Source organism: Sebastes fasciatus, chromosome 21, assembly GCF_043250625.1.
Source record: "Sebastes fasciatus isolate fSebFas1 chromosome 21, fSebFas1.pri, whole genome shotgun sequence".
Classification (NCBI taxonomy): Eukaryota; Metazoa; Chordata; class Actinopteri; order Perciformes; family Sebastidae; genus Sebastes; species Sebastes fasciatus.
In genome coordinates this window covers 17,261,220-17,286,337 of record NC_133815.1, presented here as the reverse complement: position 1 = coordinate 17,286,337, position 25,118 = coordinate 17,261,220, and the positions used below count along the sequence as shown (strand labels likewise).

The window sequence follows — 25,118 nt, the reverse complement described above, 5'->3', positions numbered from 1 at the left end:
TACCTGATAAAAATTAACACTTTCTGCTTCCTCATCACCTGAATTTAACTGTCCTGTTACCAAACATATATATATTCACATACAAAGAAATCCCGTTGAGGCAATGAAAAATAATTACCATAAGAATGCCATAAATCAGCACAATCTTACAAAAACTAATGATGAAGCTGCTATATATTATATTCATGTTATCTAATGTCCTGTTTGCACTCTGTTCATCTTACCAATCTTCTGCAAAGTAAAGCCATTAAATATTTAACAATAAGCTGAATGAGAAATAGAGAAATATTCCATCTATGGTGAACATGACATCATCTTCTTCTCCTTCATGATGCTTGGATCTCAATCACTCTGTTGACATAGTCTGCTTCTACTGCGTCCTGTGGACATGAAACAACAGAGAGAGAGAGAGAGAGAGAGAGAGAGAGAGAGAGAGAGAGAGAGAGAGAGGTGTTAAGTGCTCTGTGAGTCTACCGTGGTTTGAAGAGAAATGCCAGCAGCACATTTTATTGTTGAAAGAATAATGTACCTGTTGCTCACCTTCACTGGTTTGTTGCAGCATCTTGATCTAAACCACCTGAAAGAAAAGGAAACGAAGGAATAAAAGTAATAAATGAACTTTTCAAAGAGACCAATAAGTCTTTAGCTGCAAATGACCATATCATAGAAAGGTTTGTCTCACCACTCAAAGATGATGATTGTACTGTAGAGCGCTACGATTCCCAGGATCTTCAGTGTAACGTAGACCACAGCCCCAAACTCTGGATTATCTGTAACAAGACAGCATGGTCACCTTCTCCTTAATGGGAAATGTTATGGCTCTAAAACATCATCAACCTGAATTCCTTCTGTTAACCTCAAACATAAACTGGTTTATAGCATCATTTCATACAAATGCAATAAAAGGTGTTTTACAGGGTACTCAAACAAACAAACAAACAAACAAACAAACAAACAAACAAACAAAGCAATACAGAAAACTAGAAAAACAGAAAAGAGAGGAGAGCAGATTAAATTAAACACATTCAGTTCAGTTCTACATTTACCTGCATTATTAATCCGTGATGTCTGATTACCGAGATCATTTGTGGCCACACAGTAATAATCTTCTATATCTGTCACAGAGGTCACCTTGAAGCTGTAAAAGTCTCCTTCAGCTACACTGACAGGTCCGTCTTTGCTGGTCTTGAACCAGGTGAAGCTGACGGGAGGATTGGCTCTGCTGGAGCAGGTCAGGTTCACCAGACTACCTGCTGACACCAAACCTGATGGACTGATGGACACTGAGGTGTTCTTGGGAGCATCTGAGGAAAATGTGAGATTAACTTTATTCATTAAAATCATCCCATGAATCATCATGTGCTGACAGGATCTAATAACAAACACTTATTATCTTACATGAAACACTGAGCGTCGTTCTCTCCTCTGCTGTCTTGACGTCTTTTCCTTCATTTACAGGATATCTGGCTGAACAGGTGATGATGAATCCATCATGTTCGTCTGACAGAGTGAAGGTCTTCTGGATTTTAGTTGTGAAGGTTCGATCTGGGTTTTCCTCTATTTTGTTGTGAGGGTCTTGTTGGAGAGTCCAGGTGAGTTTAGGAGGGGAGTGTGGACAGGGAGTGAAAGCTGAGCAGGTTATAGTGACAGACTGCTTCTCCTTCAGATCACCTGAGATCTCAATGCTGGGCTTTGGAGGAGAATCTGGAGTTTCAAATCAAACACAGATTGTACAATAAAAAATAGATCATGATAGATTAGAACACTTTTTTAAAAACCAAAGCTGACACAGAAGGTGACAATCTTGTTTTGAAAATGCAGAAAGTGTCTAAGGTTTGCTTTTAATATCCCAACATGTGACCATTTTAATGTGAAACTGTAACAACAGAATCAGTGTTTAATGAGAATTTAAATTCATGGCAAAGTGAAAAACCTCCAAAATTAGAAAGTTGCAAATTTCACTTTTTATTCTAAACAATAACGTTATAGACTCAATGATAAATAATAAAAGTAGAACTCTCTTACCTTTGACTTTTATTTGAAGACTATCACAATAAGTTGTTGCCCTGAACGGTCCGTTCTCAATTCTGAAGAAGTAGTTGTCTGTGTAACTTGTGTTTACACTGGAAAATAAAGTGGTGCAGTTATTCTGACTCAGGTCTCCAGTAAAACTCATTGGATAGATATTATCCATCCTGCTGCTATTGAAAATCACAGAGTTTTGATATTTGGCAAAATCTTTGCTACTTTTCATCCACACTCCGAAGGTTGTTCTTGTGCTGTTGAATTTCTTTCCTTGTTTAACTGTAAAGTTACATGGGATTTGCAGGCAAGATCCACTCAGTGCTTCCATCTGCTTTGGTGCAGTCATGAATAGGCCTGAGGTTCTAGGACAATCAGCCAAAGCACCTGTGAAACAGACTCATGATGAACAAATTGTCGAGCAAAATCTGCATGAAAGAGAAAGTTCATGATGCACAAACTATAATTCAGCAGCAACATTTTCTGTTCTTTTACTTCTAACAATGTCAGTATGAAACATTTCACTTTGCAGACAGAGCATGAACAGTTGGGAAAAGTAACCTCTCCACATAAAGGTGACTTAACAAACAGCTCACCTGAAACTAAGAAGACGCTCAGTAACATGATGGCTGTCACCATTTTCACAGACTGGACTGAAATGACACTCATCACCTGGATTTGAAAAAAAGTTACTTTTCATATAACACCTTTTAAATGAAGCATTCATGTTCTTTTATAGCCACCTCAAATTAATACATTCAAACCAGGAACTCTCCGTGTACAACCAGATATTACTGTGTTATAATAGTGATTCATTATCTCTAAAAAGTTGAAAACAGTTCAAATATAAAATGATCCAGTGTGAGTTTATGATGTTTCTGCTAAAACAAAACCCAACAAATAAAAGTAGAGTTCATGAAAAGCAGCAAAATAAAGAAACCTCTCTGAGTTAAACATAAAAGCAGTAACATAGGAGCCGGCAGCTAAAATGAAGAAACAGTTAGTTTTAAAATCAGACAATTTGTGAATGTCAGCAGAACTGCAACAGACCCAGTAGCTACCCGACTTCCCTGCTAAGCCGTTGTGATATAAAAGGAAATATGAAATGACTGAAATACTGCAGAAAAAGAAGAAGAAGAAGTCTTCACTCCTCCTGCTCACACCCTTTGAGTGAGGAAGTCATCTTTTGAGACAACTTGATCTCATCAGGGTGCGAATGACATTTATTCTCAAAGATTATTTTTATCACATGACTCACAGCAAGCCTGTATGCCTTATTAGGGGCCAAACAGTTATGCTGCTGGTCCCTCTTGTTTTTGTCAATATTATCTTCTCCTGTAGTTCTTGGAGACTACTAAGACTACTAAACGTCATCATGCCGACTCGTCCACCATTAGAGCCTTGTTGTTTATACTCGCGCTCATGTGACCGTGGTGTAGTTTATTTATAGCCTAATGTGAGCTTTTTACTTCATAAAAGTGGTGTTCATTTGTGGAGATTATCTTGCTGAACAAAATTTGTAAGTACACGTTTGTTTGCCACAGAGCTTGTTTTCTGCATTAATCCAAAACCCAATGTAAAAATCCCATTGGCTTTTTGTCGAGGTAACCAGGGCGATGCTAACTCCCTGGCTGGCCTTGAAAAATACGTCATCACTGGAGCACTCTATAGAGGGAGATTTATTACGAGTAGTTTATTTGTTGTGGTACTGTTTTGTTATTACTGAGGAGGAGGATTTGAGACCATCAGTACAGATAGCCAGTGTTCATCATATCAGATCATATAACCAAAGAGTAATTTATTATACAACAAACAGCTGTTTCTTCTGTAGGAAAGCTCAGATAATACAAGTTAATACGTAGCAACTGTATACTGTGTTATTGCTGTAACCTTCACTGTTAGCCAACAGAGATTTATAATGTATATCTGCATGTCGTTCACTGTCAACTATCAAGTGATCCACTTAGTTTAGATAAAGATCTAGATGTAGTCATGCTGAATTTCTTATTTTTAACCATGCAACTTCTCATTAATGTTAACAAATACAGAAGTGGTGAAGTGGTGACGCGCTGTTGTTGACAAGGTTAAAGAAGTTGTTGCCGTCTTGTTGCAGACTATACAGAGCCTCCGTGCTATTATTTTATTACCTTCGTAAAGTATAGCAGCAACATAACCCTCAGCTACACAAGCTAAAACAAAAGCAGTCTGTATGTAGTCTAACTGTTTAGCTTAGTTTTCCACATATCTTAAAATGGTTATAAACTAAGCAGCTGGCTGAGACAAAGCAGCCCCTCCTCCCTCTACCAGGCTGAAGAGGGAAATGTATAGCTCATATAAACACTTCAATATTAGTTTATTTATTACAAATCATATTGTCATCGCAATACTGGACAATGTTATCGCACATCTCAGATTTTACTCGTATCCTGCAGGCCTACACTCAGCTTAAATCCAGAGGAGCAAACTGACAAGTCAAGTTCCTCAGAAAGTGTTCCACGTCAAAGAGTAAATAGGCAATAAGTGAATAATAAAAACAATTCTGGACTGATGAAGATGTTTTGTCGCTATGACGATCCTGTAGAAGGACTTGTCGATAAAACCCAGCCAACCAACTTCCCCTTTTTACTCAGTTCTCAGCTTTTTCTCAGCGCTCTGTTCATGACTTCACCAGTTTACATCCCACCACTTCTCTTTGGCTGTGAGGTGTCTATGTTTCCTTCTAGAACTGAAAATAATATTTATTAATACCAACATCATGCCTCAACTTATTCTAAAGTGTATTTCACACATGTAGGTAGCACAGAGTTTATGCTGACTTGTGCACAGTCTGTATCACTGCTGCTCTGCATTGCCGTGCTGATGAGAGAACCTCAGTGATTAAAACGCTTTGTTCACTTCAAATGCTTTTAATGCTTTTAATTCAGCAGTCTTATACACATGTATATACAAAAACATGATATATAATACTACAATATAATCTTGTAGTACATTGTTAATGTGTGAACTGCTTCTTCTCGTGTCACCATTTAGAATAGTTCCCCATTAAGAGCCTTTCGGACTTATACTTGCACTGATCTGATGTACAGATTGCTAATTTCACAGCAACAGTCATATGAGGTCAGTTCAGACATAAGATTTATTATACCTTGATGGCAAAACTATTTGAGCTGCAATGTGTGGAGGTTTAGAGTTCCCCTTTAACTGTGGCCAGTGAAGATTGCATTTTCCTCTCCAGTGTATTTTCCTACAATAACTGACATATAACACTTCTTGTATAAGTAAAAAATAAAGGTATATTACAAATACCACCCAAACATGATCACAAAACAACACTCAGTTTTTCTTCACTTGAGCGTAGAGATCCTCTGGGACGTCAGCAGCCTGTCTTAAGCTGCTCGCTGTCTCGGACACGTTGACCTGTGCATACAGCGTATCCTGCTGCTGTCCACTGTCCTGCTCCGAGGCCAAGGACGGTTCAGGTCTCCGCTTGGAGAAGTCGATCTCTCCATAATGGATGTCTTCTTCTGTTTTGCTGGCTGGCATTTCAAGAGTCAGCTCGTCACCTCTTTGACTCTGTGAAAAAAAAGGTGATAAAGGTGCTAAATGATATGTCTGAATACTGATTCAGGTTAAATTAGTTGATGCTGGTAGATTACAGTGCAACCTTTAATATTGTTTTACAGTACTTCTAGACTGGCTGAAAAATTACACTAAATTACAACCCTCACTAGAGTCAGACCATATCTTGAAGGTAGGGGCTATGCTGTTGCGCTTAGTGATCATTATTCAGAGAGTGGAGTCCCCCAGGGTTCGATTCTCGGGCCTCCATTATTCAACCTCTGTGTGCTTCCACTAGGCCAAATCATGAAAGACAAAAAGACTGCTCATCATAGCTATCCAAGTAACGACCAAATCCAAATAAATAATATGGATGGAAAGTTATTTCCTTCAGTTAAATCAAGATGAGAAAATTGATTTTGCAACAAGGAGGAAAGACTCAAAGTTATCGCTCAGGTTACATTATAAAGACTAAAGGCAAACATTTTGTATTCATATACTTATCAATGCAATTGTACAAAAGTATGACCATAGAAAACTATGAAGAAGAGTAGGCTACACTAATGGTTTGTTTGTTTTTTCTCACTTACATGGGCGGGGTGGGCGGAGGCGGGTAATGTTCCTGTTTCTTAACCGCTTCAACATTTCATCTTCCTTTAAAAAATATAGACTAAAGGCAAGAGCAAGTCATTCGTAATGTACTAACTACCAGTCCTTTGTAAATGTATGTATGACTTTAGCAGACTTGGAGAATGTGTGTTTCAGAGAGTATTCATACATATTAAAATGAGTGGGAAATAACAATTAAGGTTATGCTAACAAAACTGATGTTATTTTGGTTTTAGTTAATTAGGCTAATGTCATAACCTTTGGTAATTTGATATATATTTCGTTATTTTTGTGCAATTTAATTTTTAATCTTCCCAGTTTACATAGTTATTGAATAACACTTAAAGGTAGGATTGATAGTGTTGTTCAAATAATTTTTTTTTTATATTTGTTGAAATTCTCATTGCATGACAGGGTGCTCCAACTTTAGCCATTTTCAGATCTAAACTTAAAACAGTTTAGATTTCTTACAGTTTCCAAACACAGCATGTTGCTAACAGGTTGTTTTGTCACATTTGTTGTACTTCTTAATATTTAACCTCTCAAAGATTGTCAACTTAGTATTAAGACAGATGCTTTCGACATAGTCACTGTGAGCAGATTTAAAATATTCACCACACACACTGTACAATGAAGTTTAATATTCACCTGAGTTTGTGGACGTTTCGACTTAAACCACCTGGAAGACATGAGAGAGCTGTCAGAATAATTATTGTACTGTCTGTTTCAGGTTAAATAAATAGTGTGCTGCCATTAGAGAGTAAGGACTGATGGGAGACAGACATTATTGAATGTGCATCAGTGGAAAGAAAATCCAGATTGAAACTAAAGTTTTGTCAAAGTCAAGTCGCAGAAATGAGCAAAACTGACAGATTACATACTCATCCATGCCCTCAGGGTTACCAACATAGGTTTGGTTGAAACTTTAATGCCAGAAACTGAATTAATTTACTTACCAAACACAGATAGCAAGGCAGATGAGTATGATGAAAAGGATCCCTCCAAGAGCTGAACCCCACTGTAACGAGCTGACAGAGCTCTCTGTTCATAGAAACACAAAACCAGGTGACGAAAAAAAACAAAGGATAATTGTAGACATGTAACAATACAGGTGTAACAATTATTTGTATACGGTCATTTCATAAAAAAAACTAAAACAAAACAAGTGAAAAACAGAAAAGAGAGGAGAGCAGATTAAATTAAACACATTCAGTTCAGTTTTACATTTACCTGCATTATTAATCCGTGATGTCTGATTACCGAGATCATTTGTGGCCACACAGTAATAATCTTCTATATCTGCCACAGAGGTCACCTTGAAGCTGTAAAAGTCTCCTTCAGATACATTGACAGGTCCGTCTTTGCTGGTCTTGAACCAGGTGAAGCTGACGGGAGGATTGGCTCTGCTGGAGCAGGTCAGGTTCACCAGACTACCTGCTGACACCAAACCTGATGGACTGATGGACACTGAGGTGTCTTTGGGAGCATCTGAGGAAAATGTGAGATTCACTTTATTCATTAAAATCATCCCATGAATCATCATGTGCTGACAGGATCTAATAACAAACACTTATTATCTTACATGAAACACTGAGCGTCGTTCTCTCCTCTGCTGTCTTGACGTCTTTTCCTTCATTTACAGGATATCTGGCTGAACAGGTGATGTTGAATCCATCATGTTCGTCTGACAGAGTGAAGGTCTTCTGGATTTTAGTTGTGAAGGTTCGATCCGGGTTTTCCTCTATTTTGTTGTGAGGGTCTTGTTGGAAAGTCCAGATGAGTTCAGGAGCGGAGTGTGGACAGGGAGTGAAAGCTGAGCAGGTTATAGTGACAGACTCCTTCTCCTTCAGATCACCTGAGATCTCAATGCTGGGCCTCGGAGGAGAATCTGGAGTTTCAAATCAAACACAGATTGTACAATAAAAAAATAGATTATGATATTAGAACACTTTTGTGAAAGCTGACACAGAAGGTGTCAATCTTGTATTGAAAATGCATAAAGTGTCTAAGGTTTGCTTTTTAATATCCCCAAAATGTGACCATTTTAATGTGAAACTGTAACAACAGAATCAGTGTTTAATAAGAATTTAAGTTCATGGCAAAGTGAAAAACCTCCAAAATAAAAAAGATGCAACTTTCACTTTTTATTCTAAACAATAACATTATAGACTGACTGATAAAAAACAAAACTCTCTTACCTTTGACTTTTATTCTGCAATTATCCAAAACCCAATGTAAAAATCCCATTGGCTTTTTGTCGAGGGAACCAGGGCGATGCTAACTTCCTGGCTGGCCTACAAAAATACGTCATCCCTGGAGCACTCTATAGAGCAGGGGTGGGCAATTAATTTTTACAAGGGGCCACATGAGAAACCTGAGTTGTGTTGGAGGGCCGAACCAACAATAACTTGAACTCAATTCTGCTCAGTATTAATTTTCCCCATTGTAAAAAGCATTAAATTATATATTTTTGATTAGTTGCTACTCGTAATCAGAAGAATAAGGATATTCTGTAAATATTTATATAAATATATGAAATTGTGGTGTAGGTCATATAGGAAAATACTCCTATAGAAGTAATAAACAGTAAAAACAATAATTGCATCAGTGTTTCATTTTATTTTTAACATGTTAATCTTCCCAAATACTGAATAGGTGTTTTACAGTATGTTAAAGATAGGCAATTGTCAACTTGATGCAAAAAGCAATAAATGCTTTTAATGTTTTACACTTCATTTTACTTGTTCAGTGGGAAAAATCCAGCCTGCTCTGGGCTTGAACAAGTGCATTGAAATCTGGCTGAATGTCTGAGGTGGATATGCGAAGGACAGCTGAGAGGTGGTCATCAGTGATAGAGGATCTGTATCTGGATTTGTTGAACTTCATCACTGAGAATGTCTGTTCACATACTGTACGTAGGTAGATCCAAAGAGGACTAGAATCTTCTGAGCATGACTCCTCATGTGTGGAAAGTTCTCCTCTTTGAGGGAAGAGTAGAAGTCAAGTAGTGAGACTGACCTAAAGTGCTCTGCCAGAAGTGTGTCAGACTGCAGGTCAATCAGTTCCATCTGAACATCACTGGGTGCATTCTCCACACTGCAGGTGAAGGGAGAACCTGCCAGCTTGTCCCATTTTAGTCCCAACTTGTCCAAACATGCATTTACCTCCGTGAATAAATCACTCCCGGTTGTTGTCCCTTTCATTGACTGCATGGCTGCCAGCTCCTCCGTGATTTTAAAGTCCGTAGATATCCCGCGTATGAAAATGAGTAGCTGGGCAGTGTCACGTACATCGCAGCTCTCATCCAAAGCCAGGGAAAAATAGTCGAAGCTGACCGCTCTGTTCTTCAGCTGAAGTTCCAGATTCCCCGCGATGTCCTCAACCCTCCTCGTTACAGTCCGATGGGAGAGGGGGATGTCTTCAACCTTCCTCGTTACAGTCCGATGGGAGAGGGGGACGTTCTCAAAAGCTCCCTTTTTGTCCGGGCATATTAGGGCAGCAGAGTCCAGCAAACACTCCTTAATAAACTCCCCGTCAGAAAACGGTTTACTTTTTCTGGCGATTTTGTGGGATATGACATAACTTGTCTTGACAGCTGCATCTCTGGATGTGCAACGTTTAGTAAAAAGTCCTTGTTGGTTTTGCGGCTTAGCTAGCAAAGCATCCGACTCCCTTGCGCGCTCTTGTTCAGACAAGTTCTTGTATTTCTCCTCACGTAGTGGCGATTCAAATTGTAATCCTTGAACACGGCGACCTGCACACCACAAACTAAGCACACGCCTTTACCTTTGACTTCTGTAAATAGATATTTAGCAGTCCATGTCTTGTTGAAAACGCGGCATTCGGTATCGAGTTTTCTTTTGTTGCCGTGGGCTGACATGTTGAGGGCGAGCTTAGCTTACCAGCATCACATGTAGCTGTTTACCTACGCATGTGCGTGACTACGTAAATAAAAAAACCTTTTCAAAAGAAAAGCAACACAGCCGTATTGCGTGCACAGCATAAATAGGCCTATTTTTTTATTTATGTTCAGATTTACTTGACCTCACGCGGGCCAGACAGGGACAGCCAACGGGCCGGATGTGGCCCGCGGGCCGTAAAATGCCCAGGTCTGCTATAGAGGGAGTTTTATTACGAGTAGTTTAGTTGTTGTAGTACCGTTTTGTTATTACAGAGGAGGATGATTTGAGACCATCAGTACAGATAGCCAGTGTTTAATTAGACAAATATGCAAGAAACTCATCATATCAGATCATATAACCAAAGAGAAATTAATTATACAACAAACAGCTGTTTCTTCTGTAGGAAAGCTCAGATAATACAAGTTAATACATAGCAGCTGTATACTGTGTTATTGCTGTAACCGTGACTGTTAGCCAACAGAGATTTATAATGTAGATCTGTATGTCGTTCACTGTCAACTATCAAGTGATCAGTTAGTTTAGATAAAGGTCTAGATGTACTCATGCTGAATTTCTTCATTTTTACACATGCAACTTCTCAGCAATGCTAGCAAATACAGAAGTGGTGAAGTGCTGTTGTTAATAAGGCGTGGGAAATGTAGAGCTAATATGAACACTTCAATATTTATTTATTTATTACAAGTCGTATTGTCATCACAATACTGAACAATGTTATCGCACATCTCAGATTTTACTCGTATCCTGCAGGCCTACACTCAGCTTAAAACCAGAGGAGCAAACTAACAAGTCAAGTTCCTCAGAAAGTGTTCCACGTCAAAGAGTAAATAGTCAATGAGTGAATAATAAAAACAATTCTGGACTGATGAAGACGTTTTGTCGCTATGACGATCCTGCAGAAGGACTTTTCGATAAAACAGAGCCAACCAACTTCCCCTTTTTACTCAGTTCTCAGCTTTTTCTCAGCGCTCTGTTCATGACTTGACCAGTTTACATCCCACCACTTCTCTTTGGCTGTGAGCTGTCTATGTTTCCTTGTAGAACTGAAAATAATATTTATTAATACCAACATCATGCCTCAACTTATTCTAAAGTGTATTTCACACATGTAGGTAGCACAGAGTTTATGCTGACTTGTGCACAGTCTGTATCACTGCTGCTCTGCATTGCCGTGCTGATGAGAGAACCTCAGTGATTAAAACGCTTTGTTCACTTCAAATGCTTTTAATTCAGCAGTCTCATACACATGTATATACAAACACAAATGAGAAAACACCTGATCAAAATTAACACTTTCTGCTTCCTCATCACCTGAATTTAACTGTCCTGTTGTCCAAGATATATATATTCACATGCAAAGAAAGCCATTTGAGACAATGAAAAATAATTACCATAATAATGCCATAAATCAGCACAATCTTACACAAACTAATGATGAAGCTGCTATATATTATGTTCATGTTATCTAATGCCCTGTTTGCACTCTGTTCATCTTACCAATCGTCTGCAAAGTAAAGCCATTTAATATTTAAGAATTAGCTGAATTAGAAATAGAGAAATATTCCATTTATGGTGAACATGACATCATCTTCTTCTCCTTCATGATGCTTGGATCTCAATCACTCTGTTGACATAGTCTGCTTCTACTGCGTCCTGTGGACATGAAACAACAGAGAGAGAGAGAGAGAGAGAGAGAGAGAGAGAGAGAGAGAGAGGTGTTAAGTGCTCTGTGGTGAGTCTACCGTGGTTTGAAGAGAAATACCAGCAGCACATTTTATTGTTGAAAGAATAATGTACCTGTTGCTCACCTTCACTGGTTTGTTGCAGCATCTTGATCTAAACCACCTGAAAGAAAAGGAAACGAAGGAATAAAAGTAATAAATGAACTTTTCAAAGAGACCAATAAGTCTTCAGCTGCAAATGACCATATCATACAAAAGTTTGTCTCACCACTCAAAGATGATGATTGTACTGTAGAGCGCTACGATTCCCAGGATCTTCAGTGTAACGTAGACGACAGTCCCAAACTCTGGATTATCTGTAACAAGACAGCATGGTCACCTTCTCCTTAATGGGAAATGTTACGGCTCTAAAACATCATCAACCTGAATTCCTTCTGTTTACCTCAAACATAAACTGGTTTATAGCATCATTTCATACAAATGCAATAAAAGGTGTTTTACAGGGTACTCAAACAAACAAACAAACAAAGCAATACAGAAAATGAGGAAAACTGAAAAAAGAGGAGAGCAGATTAGATTAAATTAAACAGATTCAGTTCAGTTCTACATTTACCTGCATTATTAATCCGTGATGACTGATTACCGAGAATATTTGTGGCCACACAGTAATAATCCTCTATATCTGTCACAGAGGTCACGCTGAAGCTGTAAAAGTCTCCATCAGATACACTGACAGGTCCGTCTTTGCTGGTCTTGAACCAGGTGTAGCGGCTGACGGGAGGATTGGCTCTGCTGGAGCAGGTCAGGTTCACCAGGCTACCTGCTGACAACAAACCTGATGGACTGATGGACACTGAGGTGTCTTTGGGAGCATCTGAGGAAAATGTGAGATTCACTTTATTCATTAAAATCATCCCATGAATCATCATGTGCTGACAGGATCTAATAACAAACACTTATTATCTTACATGAAACACTGAGCGTCGTTCTCTCCTCTGCTGTCTTGACGTCTTTTCCTTCATTTACAGGATATCTTGCTGAACAGGTGATGATGAATCCATCATGTTCGTCTGACAGAGTGAAGGTCTTCTGGATTTTAGTTGTGAAGGTTCGATCTGTGTTTTCCTCTATTTTGTTGTGAGGGTCTTGTTGGAGAGTCCAGGTGAGTTCAGGAGGGGAGTGTGGACAGGGAGTGAAAGCTGAGCAGTTTATAGTGACAGACTGATTCTCCTTCAGATCACCTGAGATCTCAATGCTGGGCCTCGGAGGAGAATCTGGAGGTTCAAATCAAACACAGATTGTACAATAAAAAATAGATTATTATAGATAGAACTCTTTAAAAACCAAAGCTGACACAGAAGGTGACAATCTTGTATTGAAAATGCATAAAATGTCTAAGGTTTACTTTTAATATCCCAAAATGTGACCATTTTAATGTCAAACTGTAACAACAGAATCAGTGTTTAATCAGAATTTAAATTCATGGCAAAGTGAAAAACCTCCAAAATTAAAAAGTTGCAACTTTCACTTTTTATTCTAAACAATAACGTTATAGAATCACTGATAAAAAACAAAGCTCTCTTACCTTTGACTGTTATTTGAAGAGGATCACAAGGAGCTGTTGCCACAAATGGTCCATTCTCAATTCTGAAGTAGTACCAGTCTGTGTAACTTGTGTTTACACTGGAAAATAAAGTGGTGCAGTTTTTCTGACTCAGGTCTCCAGTAAGACTCATTGGATAGATATTATTCATCCTGCTACTGTTGAAAATCACATCATTTGGTTTGTTTGCAAAATCTGTGGTATTTTTCAGCCACACTCCAAAGGTTGTTCTTGTGCTGTTGAATTCCTCTTCTGGTTTAACTCTAAAGTTACATGGGATTTGCAGACAAGATCCACTCAGTGCTTCCATCTTATTTGGTGCAGTAATGAATAGGGCTGTTCTTTCAGGACAAACAGCCAAAGCACCTGTGAAACAGACTCATGATGAACAAATTGTGGAGCAAAATCTGCATGAAGAGAAAGTTCATGATGCACAAACTGTAATTCAGCAGCAACATGTTTGGTCTTTTTAACAATGTCAGTATGAAACATTTCACTGCAGACAGAGCATGAACAGTTGGAAAAAGTAACATCTCCAAATAAAAGTGACTTAACAAACAGCTCACCTGAAACAAAGAAGAAGCTCAGTAACACGATGGCTGTCACCATTTTCACAGACTGGACTGAAATGACACTCATCACCTGGATTTGGCAAAAAGTTACTTTTCATAAAATATATTTTTAAACAAAGCATTCATGTTCTTTTAAAGCCACCTCAAATGAATACATTCAAACCAGGAACTCTCCATGTACAAGCAGATGTTACTATGTTATAATAGTGATTAATAATCTCTGCAGAGTTAAAAACAGTTTAAATATAAAACGATCCAGTGTGAGTTTATGATGTTTCTGCTAAAACAAAACTCAACAAATAAAAGTAGAGTTCATGAAAATCAGCAAAATAAAAAAAACTTCCCTGAGATAAACATAAAAGCAGTAACATGTTACCTTACCAAAGGAGCCGGCAGCTAAAATGAAGAAACAGTTAGTTTTAAAATCAGACAATTTGTGAATGTCAGCAGAACTGCAACAGACCCAGTAGCTACCCGACTTCCCTGCTAAGCCGTTGTGATATAAAAGCAAACATGAAATGACTGAAATACTGCCGAAGAAAAAGAAGAAGAAGAAGTCTTGACTCCTCCTGCTCACACCCTTTGAGTGAGGAAGTCATCTTTTGAGACAACTTGATTTCATCAGGGTGCAAATTACTTATTTATTCTCAAAGATTATTTTTATCACATGACTCACAGCAAGCCTGTATGCCTTATTAGGGGCCGAACAGTTATGCTGCTGGTCCCTCTTGTTTTTGTCAATATTATCTTCTCCTGTAGTTTTTGGAGACTACTACGACTACTAAACGTCATCATGCAGACTCATCCGCCATTACAGCCTCGTTGTTTATACTCGCGCTCATGCGACCGTGGTCTAGTTTATTTATAGCCTAATGTCAGCTTTTTACTTCATAAAAGTGGTGTTCATTTGTGGAGATTATCTTGCTGAACAAAACGTATAAGTATCATAAACATTTGTTTGCCACAGAGCTTGTTTTCTGCAATAATCCAAAACCCAATGTAAAAATCCCATTGGCTTTTTGTCGAGGGAACCAGGGCGATGCTAACTTCCTGGCTGGCCTACAAAAATATGTCATCCCTGGAGCACTCTAAAGAGGGAGTTTTATTATGAGTAGTTTAGTTGTTGTGGTACTGTTTTGTTATTACAAAGGAGGATGATTTGCTGTAACCCTGACTGTTAGCCAACAGAGATTTATAATGTATATCTGCATGTCGTTCACTGTCAACTATCAAGTGATCCAGTTGGTTTACATAAAGGTCTAGATGTACTCATGCTGAATTTCTTCATTTTAAACATGCAACTTCTCAGTAATGTTAGCAAATACAGAAGTGGTGAAGCGGTGATGCCTGTTGTTGACAAGGTTAAAGAAGTTGTTGCCGTCTTGGTGCAGACTATACGGAGCCTCCGTGCTATTATTTTGTTACCTTCATAAAGTATAGTTGCAACGTAACCCTCAGCTACACAAGCTGAAACAAAAGCAGTCTGTATGTAGTCTAACTGCTTAGCTTAGTTTGCCACATATCTTAAAATGGTTGTAACCTAAGCAGCTGGCTGAGACCAAGCAGCCCCTCCTCCCTCTACTAGCATTACCTGCAGGCAGTGCTTCTAGTTTTACGTCCTTTTGGCTCCGATTTTTGCATAGAAAGAATTTAGGAGAAGAAAAATAATGATGATAAAAATGTGGCAAAAAAAGCCCAACCTTACAGAGAGGAAACAATCTTCATCTTCATTTCTGCAGTAATTAAAATGAATGTATGGTGAAAAGGGGATACACAATACATAACAAAACAAGGTCGATGCCTTGTCAGAAATAATCAGAAGATATCACGAAACAAAATGACACATAAACATATCAAAACTAAATGTAATCTCGTACAACATTACGAATGTGTGTGCAGAACTGCTTCTGGTGCCATGTTCACTATCCTTTGCATGTCATCATTTTTTACTATAGCTCCCTATTTAAAGCTTTGGGACTTTTATTTGCACACATCTGGACATATGAATAACAAATCACACATAAACAGCTGCGTGAGTTCAGCACACAAATATTTATTTATTTTTATTTTATTTTATCTTTATTTAACCACATAAGTCAATTGAGAACCAATTCTCATTTACAATGATGACGTGGACAAGAGGCAGCAAGACATTAGAACAGGGTCTCCAACCTGTTTCCCTCTGAGAGCTAATTTGACAAAATGAATGTGGCTGAGAGCTACTCAAAGCACCAAGTCTGTCTTACTTTTATGGTCCTTTAATAATGTTTCAGCCACCGCAGTCATCGCCTCTTTTACAATTCTTTCATAGGTGAAGGGCTTTTTTGTTTCGTTAGGATGTGCGCCACTAAACGATGGCTCTTTCCTTCATCGGCCTTCTTTGGTAAACAGAGACTGTCGTCTTTTAAGGATTGTTTTTGGCTCCTTTACCTTCTTTGTTCATAAACTGCTACCAGCCGGAAAGTCCCATGAAAAGTTGCTTTGGACTTGGCGCTCGACGATACATCTTTTACTGACTAACACGCTCACACCGCAAATGTGAGACATACCGATTCCTCATGAAAATAATGTATTTTTTGCCTTTTATTGGCCTGCGGTCATTGTCAAATCCAGTCTCTGTATGTTATGGCGTTACAAACCTGACAGCAGCCTAACTAGTTTAATTGACAGCCGATAGGCATATAATCATTTGGTCTCAGAATGGGGTGGGATGTCTGTGAATTTGATTGGGTTGTAATTTGAACAGTTTTACAAAGAACTGTTAGCGAGCCACTCAGAAACTGGTAGCGAGCGAGCTACTTGTTGGAGACCCCTGCATTAGAACATAGAACATAAATACGACTACTGCAATAAAACAGACAAAATTAAAACATCACAATAAATACAGTATATACAACAATATATACTGTATATATATATATATATATATATATATATATATGCGCTGTGTTCCAGAGAGGCTAATTCAGAAGCAGGTGCAGTGATCAGAAACTATCGCTTGTAATGAGTCATTAAAGGAGGGTAACAGAATGACGGTGTGGAGTTTTAGCATCTTTTGCAACTCATTCCAGTCACTAGGAGCAGCAAACTGGAATGAGTGACGACCAAAGGAGGAATGACCATACTGAAGAATTTGCTAGAACGTAAATTGCAGTTCCTGTTGTAGATATTGAGTAGAGACCGGAGGTATGGAGGGGTTTTGCCAATGATAGTCTTCTGGTCTGACGCCTGCTATAGAGGGATGGCCAGTTGACTATAGAGAATACAGGTTACAGTGATGAGTGTTGAAAGGGACACCGGTGACAAAGCGAATGGCAGTATGGTAGATGACGTCCAGTTTATTGAGATGATTTTTGGAGGCGAGTCTGTAGATTAAGTCACCATAATCCAGGATTGGGAGAATATGTTGATAACTGACATTGAAAATCTGCAGGATGTGGATGTTTTAAATTTCTCTCCATTGAACTGTAGGCAGCAAAGACAACATTAAAGCACATTAAATATGAATTCTACACAAATATATTTTTTGTCTTTTAACAAGAGCACTCATTTTCTCTTCACTTGAGCGTAGAGATCCTCTGGGCCGTCGGCGGTCTGTCTTAAGCTGTTTGCTGTCTGGGACACTTTGACCTGTGCGTACAGCGTATCCTGCTGCTGTCCACCGTCCTGCACCGAGGCCAGTTCAGGTCTCGTGGAGAAGTTGATCTCTCCATAATGGATGATTTCTTCTTCTGTTTTACTTGCTGGCTCTTCAGCAGCCGCCTCTTCACCCGTTTGACTCTGCAAAAAAATAATCCAAACAGGAAGTGTTGTGAGGTGAAGCTTCAGCTGGATCCTTCCATGTTAAATAATTACCGACACTGCGTCAGGTAGACTCCACAGCCAATGTGAAGAGACGTAAAACATTCAAAACACAGGCCTGCTGTAGAGGGAAGTTTAGTATGGTCTCACCTGAGTCTGTTGTGCAGTTGCATGTGATGACTTTAAACGCCTGGAAGACATTAGAGTGATTATACTGTATACTTTAGGTTCAGCATACAGTGTGCCAGTAAAGTGTCAACACAGGTGGGAAACAGATATTATTGAGTCATCTGCTTTGATTTGTGACACTTACCAAACACATACAATCAGGCAGATGAGTGCGATGAACCCAACGATTCCTCCAATAAACGGCCCCAATTCTAGAGAGCCAACTTCACCTTAAGACAAGAAAACAAAGCCAATATAAGTGACTAAAAAAGTGTTGAATGTTGACGTGCAACAATATTGATGCAGCATCGCGGAAGTCCCACTTTTTACCTTTCATAGTCAGATGGATCTCTCTTGATGTTCCATTACCAAGCTCATTTGTGGCCACGCAGATATAAACTCCTCCATCAGTGACATTAAAGCTGTAAAAATCTCCTTCAGATACATTGACAGGTCCGTTCTCGCTGGTCTTGAACCAGGTGAAGCGGCTGACAGGAGGATTGGCTCTGCTGGAGCAGGTCAGGTTCACCCGGCTACCTACTGACACCAAACCTGGCGGACTGATGGATACTGAGGTGTTTTTGGGAGCATCTGAGGAAAATGTGATAGAGATGTGAGATAAGAGAGTAGCACCAGAGCCGTGAGAAAGGAGAATAATCGTGGAAACACTGGTTGTCTTACATGAAACATTGAGCGTCGTTCTCTCCTCTGCTGTCTTGACATCTTTTCCTTCATTTACAGGATATCTGGCTGAACAGGTGATGTTGAATCCATCATGTTCGTCTGACAGAGTGAAGGTCTTCTGGATTTTAGTTGTGAAGGTTCGATCTGTGTTTTCCTCTATTTTGTTGTGAGGGTCTTGTTGGAGAGTCCAGGTGAGTTCAGGAGGGGAGTGTGGACAGTGAGTGAAAGCTGAGCAGGTTATAGTGACAGACTGCTTCTCCTTTAGATCACCTGAGATCTCAATGCTGGGCCTCGGAGGAGAATCTGGAGTTTCAAATCAAACGCAAATTGTACAATAAAAAAAGGGTTATGATGGATAGAACTCTTTTAAATGCAAAAGCTGACACAGAAGGTGACAACCTTGTATTGAAAATGCATAAAGTATATAAAGTTTGCTTTTTAATATCCCAAAATTCGACAATTTTAATGTCAAACTGTAACAACAGAATCAGTGTTTAATCAGAATTTAAATTCATGGCAAAGTGAAAAACCTCCAAAATTAAAAAGTTGCAACTTTCACTTTTTATTCTTAACAATAACGTTACAGACTGACTGATAAAAAAACAAAACTCACTTACCTTTGACTGTTATTTGAAGAGGATCACATTCAGCTGTTGCCCTGAATGGTCCGTTCTTAATTCTGAAGAAGTACCTGTCTGTGTAACTTGTGTTTACAATGGAAAATAAAGTGGTGCAGTTATTCTGACTCAGGTCTCCAGTAAGATTCATTGGATAGATATTATCCATCCTGCTGCTGTTGAAAATCACATTATGTGGTTTGTTGGCAAAATATTGGCTACTTTTCAGCCACACTCCGAAGGTTGTTCTTGTGCTGTTGAATTCCTCTTCTGGTTTAACTCTAAAGTTACATGGGATTTGCAGACAAGATCCACTCAGTGCTTCCATCTTATTTGGTGCAGTAATGAATAGGGCTGTTCTTTCAGGACAAAAAGCCAAAGCACCTGTGAAACAGACTCGTGATGAACAAATTGTGGAGCAAAATCTGCATGAAGAGAAAGTTCATGATGCACAAACTGTAATTCAGCAGCAACATGTTTGGTCTTTTTAACAATGTCAGTATGAAACATTTCACTGCAGACAGAGCATGAACAGTTGGAAAAAGTAACGTCTCCAAATAAATGTGACTGAACAAACAGCTCACCTGAAACTAAGAAGACGTTTAGTAACACGATGGCTGTCACCATTTTCACAGACTGGACTGAAATGACACTCATCACCTGGATTTGACAAAAAGTTACTTTTCATAAAGCATCTTTTAAACGAAACATTCATGTTATTTTTAAGCCACCTCAACCTAATACATTCATACCAGGAACTTTCCATGTACAACCTGATGTTACTGTGTTATAATAGTGATTAATAATCTCTGCAGAGATAAAAACAGTTTAAATATAAAATGATCCAGTGTAAGTTTATGATGTTCCTGCTATAACAAAACCCAACAAAAAAAGTAGAGTTTATGAAAAGCAGCAAAATAAAAAAACCTCTCTGAGTTAAACATAAAAGCAGTAACATGAAATGACTGCATGTTAACACAGCCGGTGACTCTTGCTTCTCTCTTTTATGAAGAGATTTCTTTTAGGATACGACTTCACACTAATGCTGTAACCTTGACGGAGACTGGTGTGAGGTTAATGGAAGGAGGGATGTTTGGAGGTTAGATTTCTGTGACGTCAAACTTATGTAGAGAAGCTAATGTCGATACCTCCATTCACTCACAAGACCCTGTATGATACTAAAGCACAATCAACATGGCCTCGTGGTGCCTTTTAGACATTAAACAATACAATGTTTACAGGCTGAGGCCCAAAGATTTTCTTTTTTTGGCAAAATTCTGACAAAAAGTAGATAAAGTTTTAACATTTTTACTCATAAAAAGTTTTTCAATTAATTTTAGTACCAGATCTTTTAATACACCATTGACTGAGTCTCATGAAATGCCCTTTTATTTTTGATTGAGCTTGATATTCAAATATATATATATATATATCAGAAGTCCATTAACTTCTCCAAAACACCGTAGCAGGTTTCCAGTGGGAATTACTATGCATAATTCATCTTGCCACTTTTGTAATGTTTGTGATTAATTTGTTTGATTTCAGGTGATGTTTACACACAATTATGTGAAATGTTGGACCAATAAATGCAACTGAGATTAATAGGTATTTTTTAGAAGTTGTATTTCATGGTTTTTATTACAGTGCAATGAATAAATATCTTCAAATGCAGAAAATGTCTCATGTTTATTTTCTTAAGTAATTAAAATACAAATAAAATGTGGGACACAAAATATGAAAGAAAAATAATGGATAACTAAATGAGATTAAATATGCTTCGTTAAAAATGATCTGTAAAATATCACAAAATTACACAAACCTTTCCAGAAAATATGATCTTGTAGTACTTTGTTAATGTGTGAACTGCTTCTTCTCATGTCGCTATTTAGAATAGTTCCCCATTAAGAGCCTTTTCAGACTTATACTTGAACTGATCTGATGTACAGATTGCTAGTTCTCCTTTATTTAACTGTGGCCAGTGAAGATTGCATTTTCTTCTCAAGTGTATTTTCCTACACTAACTGACATATAAAACTTCTTGTATAAGTAAAAAATAAAGGTATATTACAAATACAACCCAAAAATGATCACAAAACAACACTCATTTTTTCTTCACTTGAGCGTAGAGATCCTCTGGGACGTCAGCAGCCTGTCTTAAGCTGCTCGCTGTCTCTGACACGTTGACCTGTGCATACAGCGTATCCTGCTGCTGTCCACTGTCCTGCTCCGAGGCCGAGGACGGTTCAGGTCTCCGCTTGGAGAAGTCGATCTCTCCATAATGGATGTCTTCTTCTGTTTTGCTGGTTGGCATTTGAAGAGTCAGCTCGTCACCTCTTTGACTCTGTGAGAAAAAAGGTGCTAAATGATACGTCTGAATACTGATTCAGGTTAAATTAGTTGCTGCTAGATTACAGTGCAACCTTTAATATTGTTGTACAGTACTTCTAGACTGGCTGATAAATTATACTAAATTACAACCCTCACTAGAGTCAGGCCATATCTTGAAGGTAGGGGCTATGCTGTCGCCCTTAGTGATCATTATTCAGAGAGTGGAGTCCCCCAGGGTTCGATTCTCGGGCCTCGATTATTCAACCTCTGTGCGCTTCCACTAGGCCAAATCATGAAAGACAAAAAGACTGCTTATCATAATTATCCAAATAACGACCAAATCCAAATAAATAATATGGATGGAAACTTATTTCCTTCAGTTAAATCAAGATAAGAAAGTTGACTTTGCAACAAGGAGGAAAGACTCAAAGTTATCGCTCAGGTTACATTATAAAGACTAAAGGCAAACATTTTATATTCATATACTTATCAATGCAATTGTACAAAAGGATGACCATAGAAAACTATGAAGAAGAGTAGGCTACACTACTTGTTTGTTTGTTTTTTCTCACTTACATGGGCGGGGTGGACGGAGGCGGGTAATGTTCCTGTTTCTTAACCGCTTCAACATTTCATCTTCCTTTAAAACAATATAGACTAAAGGCAAGAGCAAGTCATTCCTAATGTACTAACTACCAGTCCTTTGTAAATGTATGTATGACTTTAGCAGACTTGGAGAATGTGTTTCAGAGAGTATTCATACATATTAAAATGAGTGGGAAATAACAATTAAGGTTATGCTAACAAAACTGACGTTATTTTGGTTTTAGTTGATTAGGCTAATGGCATAACCTTTGGTAATTTGATATATATTTCGTTATTTTTGTCCAATTTAATTTTTAATCTTCCCAGTTTACATAGCTATTGAATAACACTTAAAGGTAGGATAGATAGTGTTGTTCAAATACATTTTTTGTTATATTTGTTGAAATTCTCATTGCATGACAGGGTGCTCCAACTTTAGCCATTTTCAGATCTAAACTTAAAACAGTTTAGATTTCTTACAGTTTCCAAACACAGCATGTTGCTAAAAGGTTTGTTTTGTCACATTTGTTGTGCTTCTTATTATTTAACCTCTCAAAGATTGTCAACTTAGTATTAAGACCGATGCTTTCGACATATTCACTGCAAGCAGATTTAAAATATTCACAACACACACTGTACAATGAAGTTTAATATTCACCTGAGTTTGTGGACGTTTCGACTTAAACCACCTGGAAGACATGAGAGAGCTGTCAGAATAATTATTGTACTGTCTGTTTCAGGTTAAATAAATAGTGTGCTGCCAATAGAGAGTAAGGACTGATGGGAGACAGACATAATTGATTGTGCATCAGTGGAAAGAAAATCCAGATTGAAACTAAGGATTTGTCAAAGTCAAGTCGCAGAACAGGTGCAGAAATGAGCAAACCTGACAGATCACATACTCATCCATGCCCTCAGGGTTACCAACATCGGTTTAGTTGAAACTTTATTGCTAGAAAGTGAATTAATGTAATTAATTTACTTACCAAACACAGATAGCAAGGCAGATGAGTATGATGACAAGGATCCCTCCAAGAGCTGAACCCCACTTTAGCGAGCTGACAGAGCTCTCTGTTCATAGAAACACAAAACCAAGTGACTAAAAGAAAACAGTTTAAATGTAGACATGTAACAATATAATGTGTAACCATTATTTGTATGAGGTCATTTCATAAAAAAAACAAGTGAAAAACAGAAAAGAGAGGAGAGCAGATAAGATTAAATTAAACAGATTCAGTTCAGTTCTACATTTACCTGCATTATTAATCCATGATGACTGATTACCGAGAATATTTGTGGCCACACAGTAATAATATTCTTTATCTGTCACAGAGGTCACCTTGAAGCTGTAAAAGTCTCCTTCAGATACATTGACAGGTCCGTCTTTGCTGGTCTTGAACCAGGTGAAGATGACAGGAGGCTTGGCTCTGCTGGAGCAGGTCAGGTTCACCAGACTACCTGCTGACACCAAACCTGATGGACTGATGGACACTGAGGTGTCTTTGGGAGCATCTGAAGAAAATGTGAGATTAACTTTATTCATTAAAATCATCCCATGAATCATCATGTGCTGACAGGATCTAATAACAAACACTTATTATCTTACATGAAACATTGAGCGTCGTTCTCTTCTTTGCTTTCTTGACGTCTTTTCCTTCATTTACAGGATATCTGGCTGAACAGGTGATGTTGAATCCATCATCTTCGTTTGACAGAGTGAAGGTCTTCTGTATTTTAGTTGTGAAGGTTCGATCTGTGTTTTCCTCTATTTTGTTGTGAGGGTCTTGTTGGAGAGTCCAGGTGAGTTTAGGAGGGGAGTGTGGACAGGGAGTGAAAACTGAGCAGGTTATAGTGACAGACTGCTTCTCCTTCAGATCACCTGAGATCTCAATGCTGGGCCTCGGAGGAGTATCTGGGGTTTCAAATCAAACACAGATTGTACAATAAAAAATAAATCATGATAGATTAGAATACTTTTTTAAAACCAAGGCTGACACAGAAGGTGACAATTTTATATTGAAAATGCATAAAGTGTCTAAGGCTTGCTTTTTAATATCCCAAAACTTGACCATTTTAATGTTAAATTGTACAGAATCAGTGTTTAATCAGAATTTAAATTCATGGCAAAGTGAAAAACCTCCAAAATTAAAAAGTTGCAACTTTCACTTTTTATTCTAAACAATAACGTTATAGAATCACTGATAAAAAACAATATTCTCTTACCTTTGACTGTTATTTGAAGAGGATCACAAAGAGCTGTTGACGTGAATGGTCTGTTCTCAATTCTGAAGTAGTACCAGTCTGTGTAACTTGTGTTTACACTGGAAAATAAAGTGTTGCAGTTTTTCTGACTCAGGTCTCCAGTAAGACTCATTGGATAGATATTATCCATCCTGCTACTGTTGAAAATCACATAGTTTGGATTTTTGGCAAAATCTTTGCTATTTTTAATCCACACTCCGAAGATTGATCTTGCGCTGCTGAGTTTCTCTTCTGGTTTAATTCTAAAGTTACATGGAATTTGCAGGCAAGATCCACTCAGTGCTTCCATCTCATTTGGTGCAGTAATGAATAGGGCTGTTCTTTCAGGACAAACAGCCAAAGCACCTGTGAAACAGACTCGTGATGAACAAATTGTGGAGCAAAATCTGCATGAAGAGAAAGTTCATGATGCACAAACTGTAATTCAGCAGCAACATGTTTGGTCTTTTTAACAATGTCAGTATGAAACATTTCACTTTGCAGACAGAGCATGAACAGTTGGAAAAAGTAACGTCTCCAAATAAAAGTGACTGAACAAACAGCTCACCTGAAACAAAGAAGAAGCTCAGTAACACGATGGCTGTCACCATTTTCACAGACTGGACTGAAATGACACTCATCACCTGGATTTGACAAAAAGTTACTTTTCATAAAACATCTTTTAAACGAAGCATTCATGTTATTTTAAAGCCACCTCAAATTAATAC

The 25,118-nt window shown here is 38.2% G+C and overlaps 4 protein-coding genes across 4 annotated transcripts; all 4 read right to left on the bottom strand.

Moving 5' to 3' along the window:
* Nucleotides 1-326: 326 nt before the first annotated feature.
* On the bottom strand, nt 327-2,661 carry LOC141760086 (sialic acid-binding Ig-like lectin 10). Its single transcript, XM_074622733.1, has 7 exons — nt 2,619-2,661; nt 2,026-2,409; nt 1,399-1,704; nt 1,047-1,304; nt 683-770; nt 541-577; nt 327-380 (listed from the first exon to the last, which is right to left on the bottom strand). The coding sequence occupies exons 1-7, from the start codon at nt 2,659-2,661 to the stop codon at nt 327-329; spliced, it is 1,170 nt and encodes a 389-aa protein (XP_074478834.1).
* A 10,072-nt stretch (nt 2,662-12,733) lies between these two features.
* LOC141759489 (myelin-associated glycoprotein-like) lies at nt 12,734-14,033 on the bottom strand. The gene is made up of 3 exons (XM_074621601.1): nt 13,961-14,033; nt 13,377-13,760; nt 12,734-13,065 (listed from the first exon to the last, which is right to left on the bottom strand). The coding sequence occupies exons 1-3, from the start codon at nt 14,031-14,033 to the stop codon at nt 12,734-12,736; spliced, it is 789 nt and encodes a 262-aa protein (XP_074477702.1).
* Nucleotides 14,034-17,502: 3,469 nt separating this feature from the next.
* On the bottom strand, nt 17,503-19,863 carry LOC141759974 (B-cell receptor CD22-like). The gene is made up of 7 exons (XM_074622537.1): nt 19,821-19,863; nt 19,237-19,620; nt 18,617-18,922; nt 18,251-18,526; nt 18,081-18,141; nt 17,918-17,957; nt 17,503-17,728 (listed from the first exon to the last, which is right to left on the bottom strand). The coding sequence occupies exons 1-7, from the start codon at nt 19,861-19,863 to the stop codon at nt 17,513-17,515; spliced, it is 1,326 nt and encodes a 441-aa protein (XP_074478638.1). The 3' UTR covers nt 17,503-17,512.
* A 1,474-nt stretch (nt 19,864-21,337) lies between these two features.
* LOC141760085 (myelin-associated glycoprotein-like) lies at nt 21,338-25,001 on the bottom strand. Its single transcript, XM_074622731.1, has 7 exons — nt 24,959-25,001; nt 24,373-24,756; nt 23,756-24,061; nt 23,404-23,661; nt 23,136-23,220; nt 22,808-22,838; nt 21,338-21,577 (listed from the first exon to the last, which is right to left on the bottom strand). Exons 1-7 carry the CDS (start codon nt 24,999-25,001, stop codon nt 21,338-21,340), a joined length of 1,347 nt encoding a protein of 448 aa, XP_074478832.1.
* Between the last annotated feature and the right edge of the window lie 117 nt (nt 25,002-25,118).

Excerpts from the sequence above, each read along its gene's own strand:
- LOC141760086 (XM_074622733.1), bottom strand. The coding sequence starts at position 2,661 with ATGGTGACAGCCATCATGTTACTGAGCGTCTTCTTAGTTTCAG. Across the intron at positions 1,705-2,025 it reads TCTTCAAATAAAAGTCAAAG|ATTCTCCTCCAAAGCCCAGC; the intron begins GTAAGAGAGTTC and ends TTGAAACTCCAG. Across the intron at positions 1,305-1,398 it reads AACGACGCTCAGTGTTTCAT|ATGCTCCCAAGAACACCTCA; the intron begins GTAAGATAATAA and ends CATTTTCCTCAG.
- LOC141759489 (XM_074621601.1), bottom strand. The coding sequence starts at position 14,033 with ATGAGTGTCATTTCAGTCCAGTCTGTGAAAATGGTGACAGCCATCGTG. Across the intron at positions 13,761-13,960 it reads GAGCTTCTTCTTTGTTTCAG|GTGCTTTGGCTGTTTGTCCT; the intron begins GTGAGCTGTTTG and ends TCTGTTTCACAG. Across the intron at positions 13,066-13,376 it reads TCTTCAAATAACAGTCAAAG|ATTCTCCTCCGAGGCCCAGC; the intron begins GTAAGAGAGCTT and ends TTGAACCTCCAG.
- LOC141759974 (XM_074622537.1), bottom strand. The coding sequence starts at position 19,863 with ATGGTGACAGCCATCGTGTTACTAAACGTCTTCTTAGTTTCAG. Across the intron at positions 19,621-19,820 it reads AAACGTCTTCTTAGTTTCAG|GTGCTTTGGCTTTTTGTCCT; the intron begins GTGAGCTGTTTG and ends TCTGTTTCACAG. Across the intron at positions 18,923-19,236 it reads TCTTCAAATAACAGTCAAAG|ATTCTCCTCCGAGGCCCAGC; the intron begins GTAAGTGAGTTT and ends TTGAAACTCCAG.
- LOC141760085 (XM_074622731.1), bottom strand. The coding sequence starts at position 25,001 with ATGGTGACAGCCATCGTGTTACTGAGCTTCTTCTTTGTTTCAG. Across the intron at positions 22,839-23,135 it reads TGCCTTGCTATCTGTGTTTG|GTGGTTTAAGTCGAAACGTC; the intron begins GTAAGTAAATTA and ends CATGTCTTCCAG. Across the intron at positions 21,578-22,807 it reads CGAAACGTCCACAAACTCAG|AGTCAAAGAGGTGACGAGCT; the intron begins GTGAATATTAAA and ends TTTTTCTCACAG.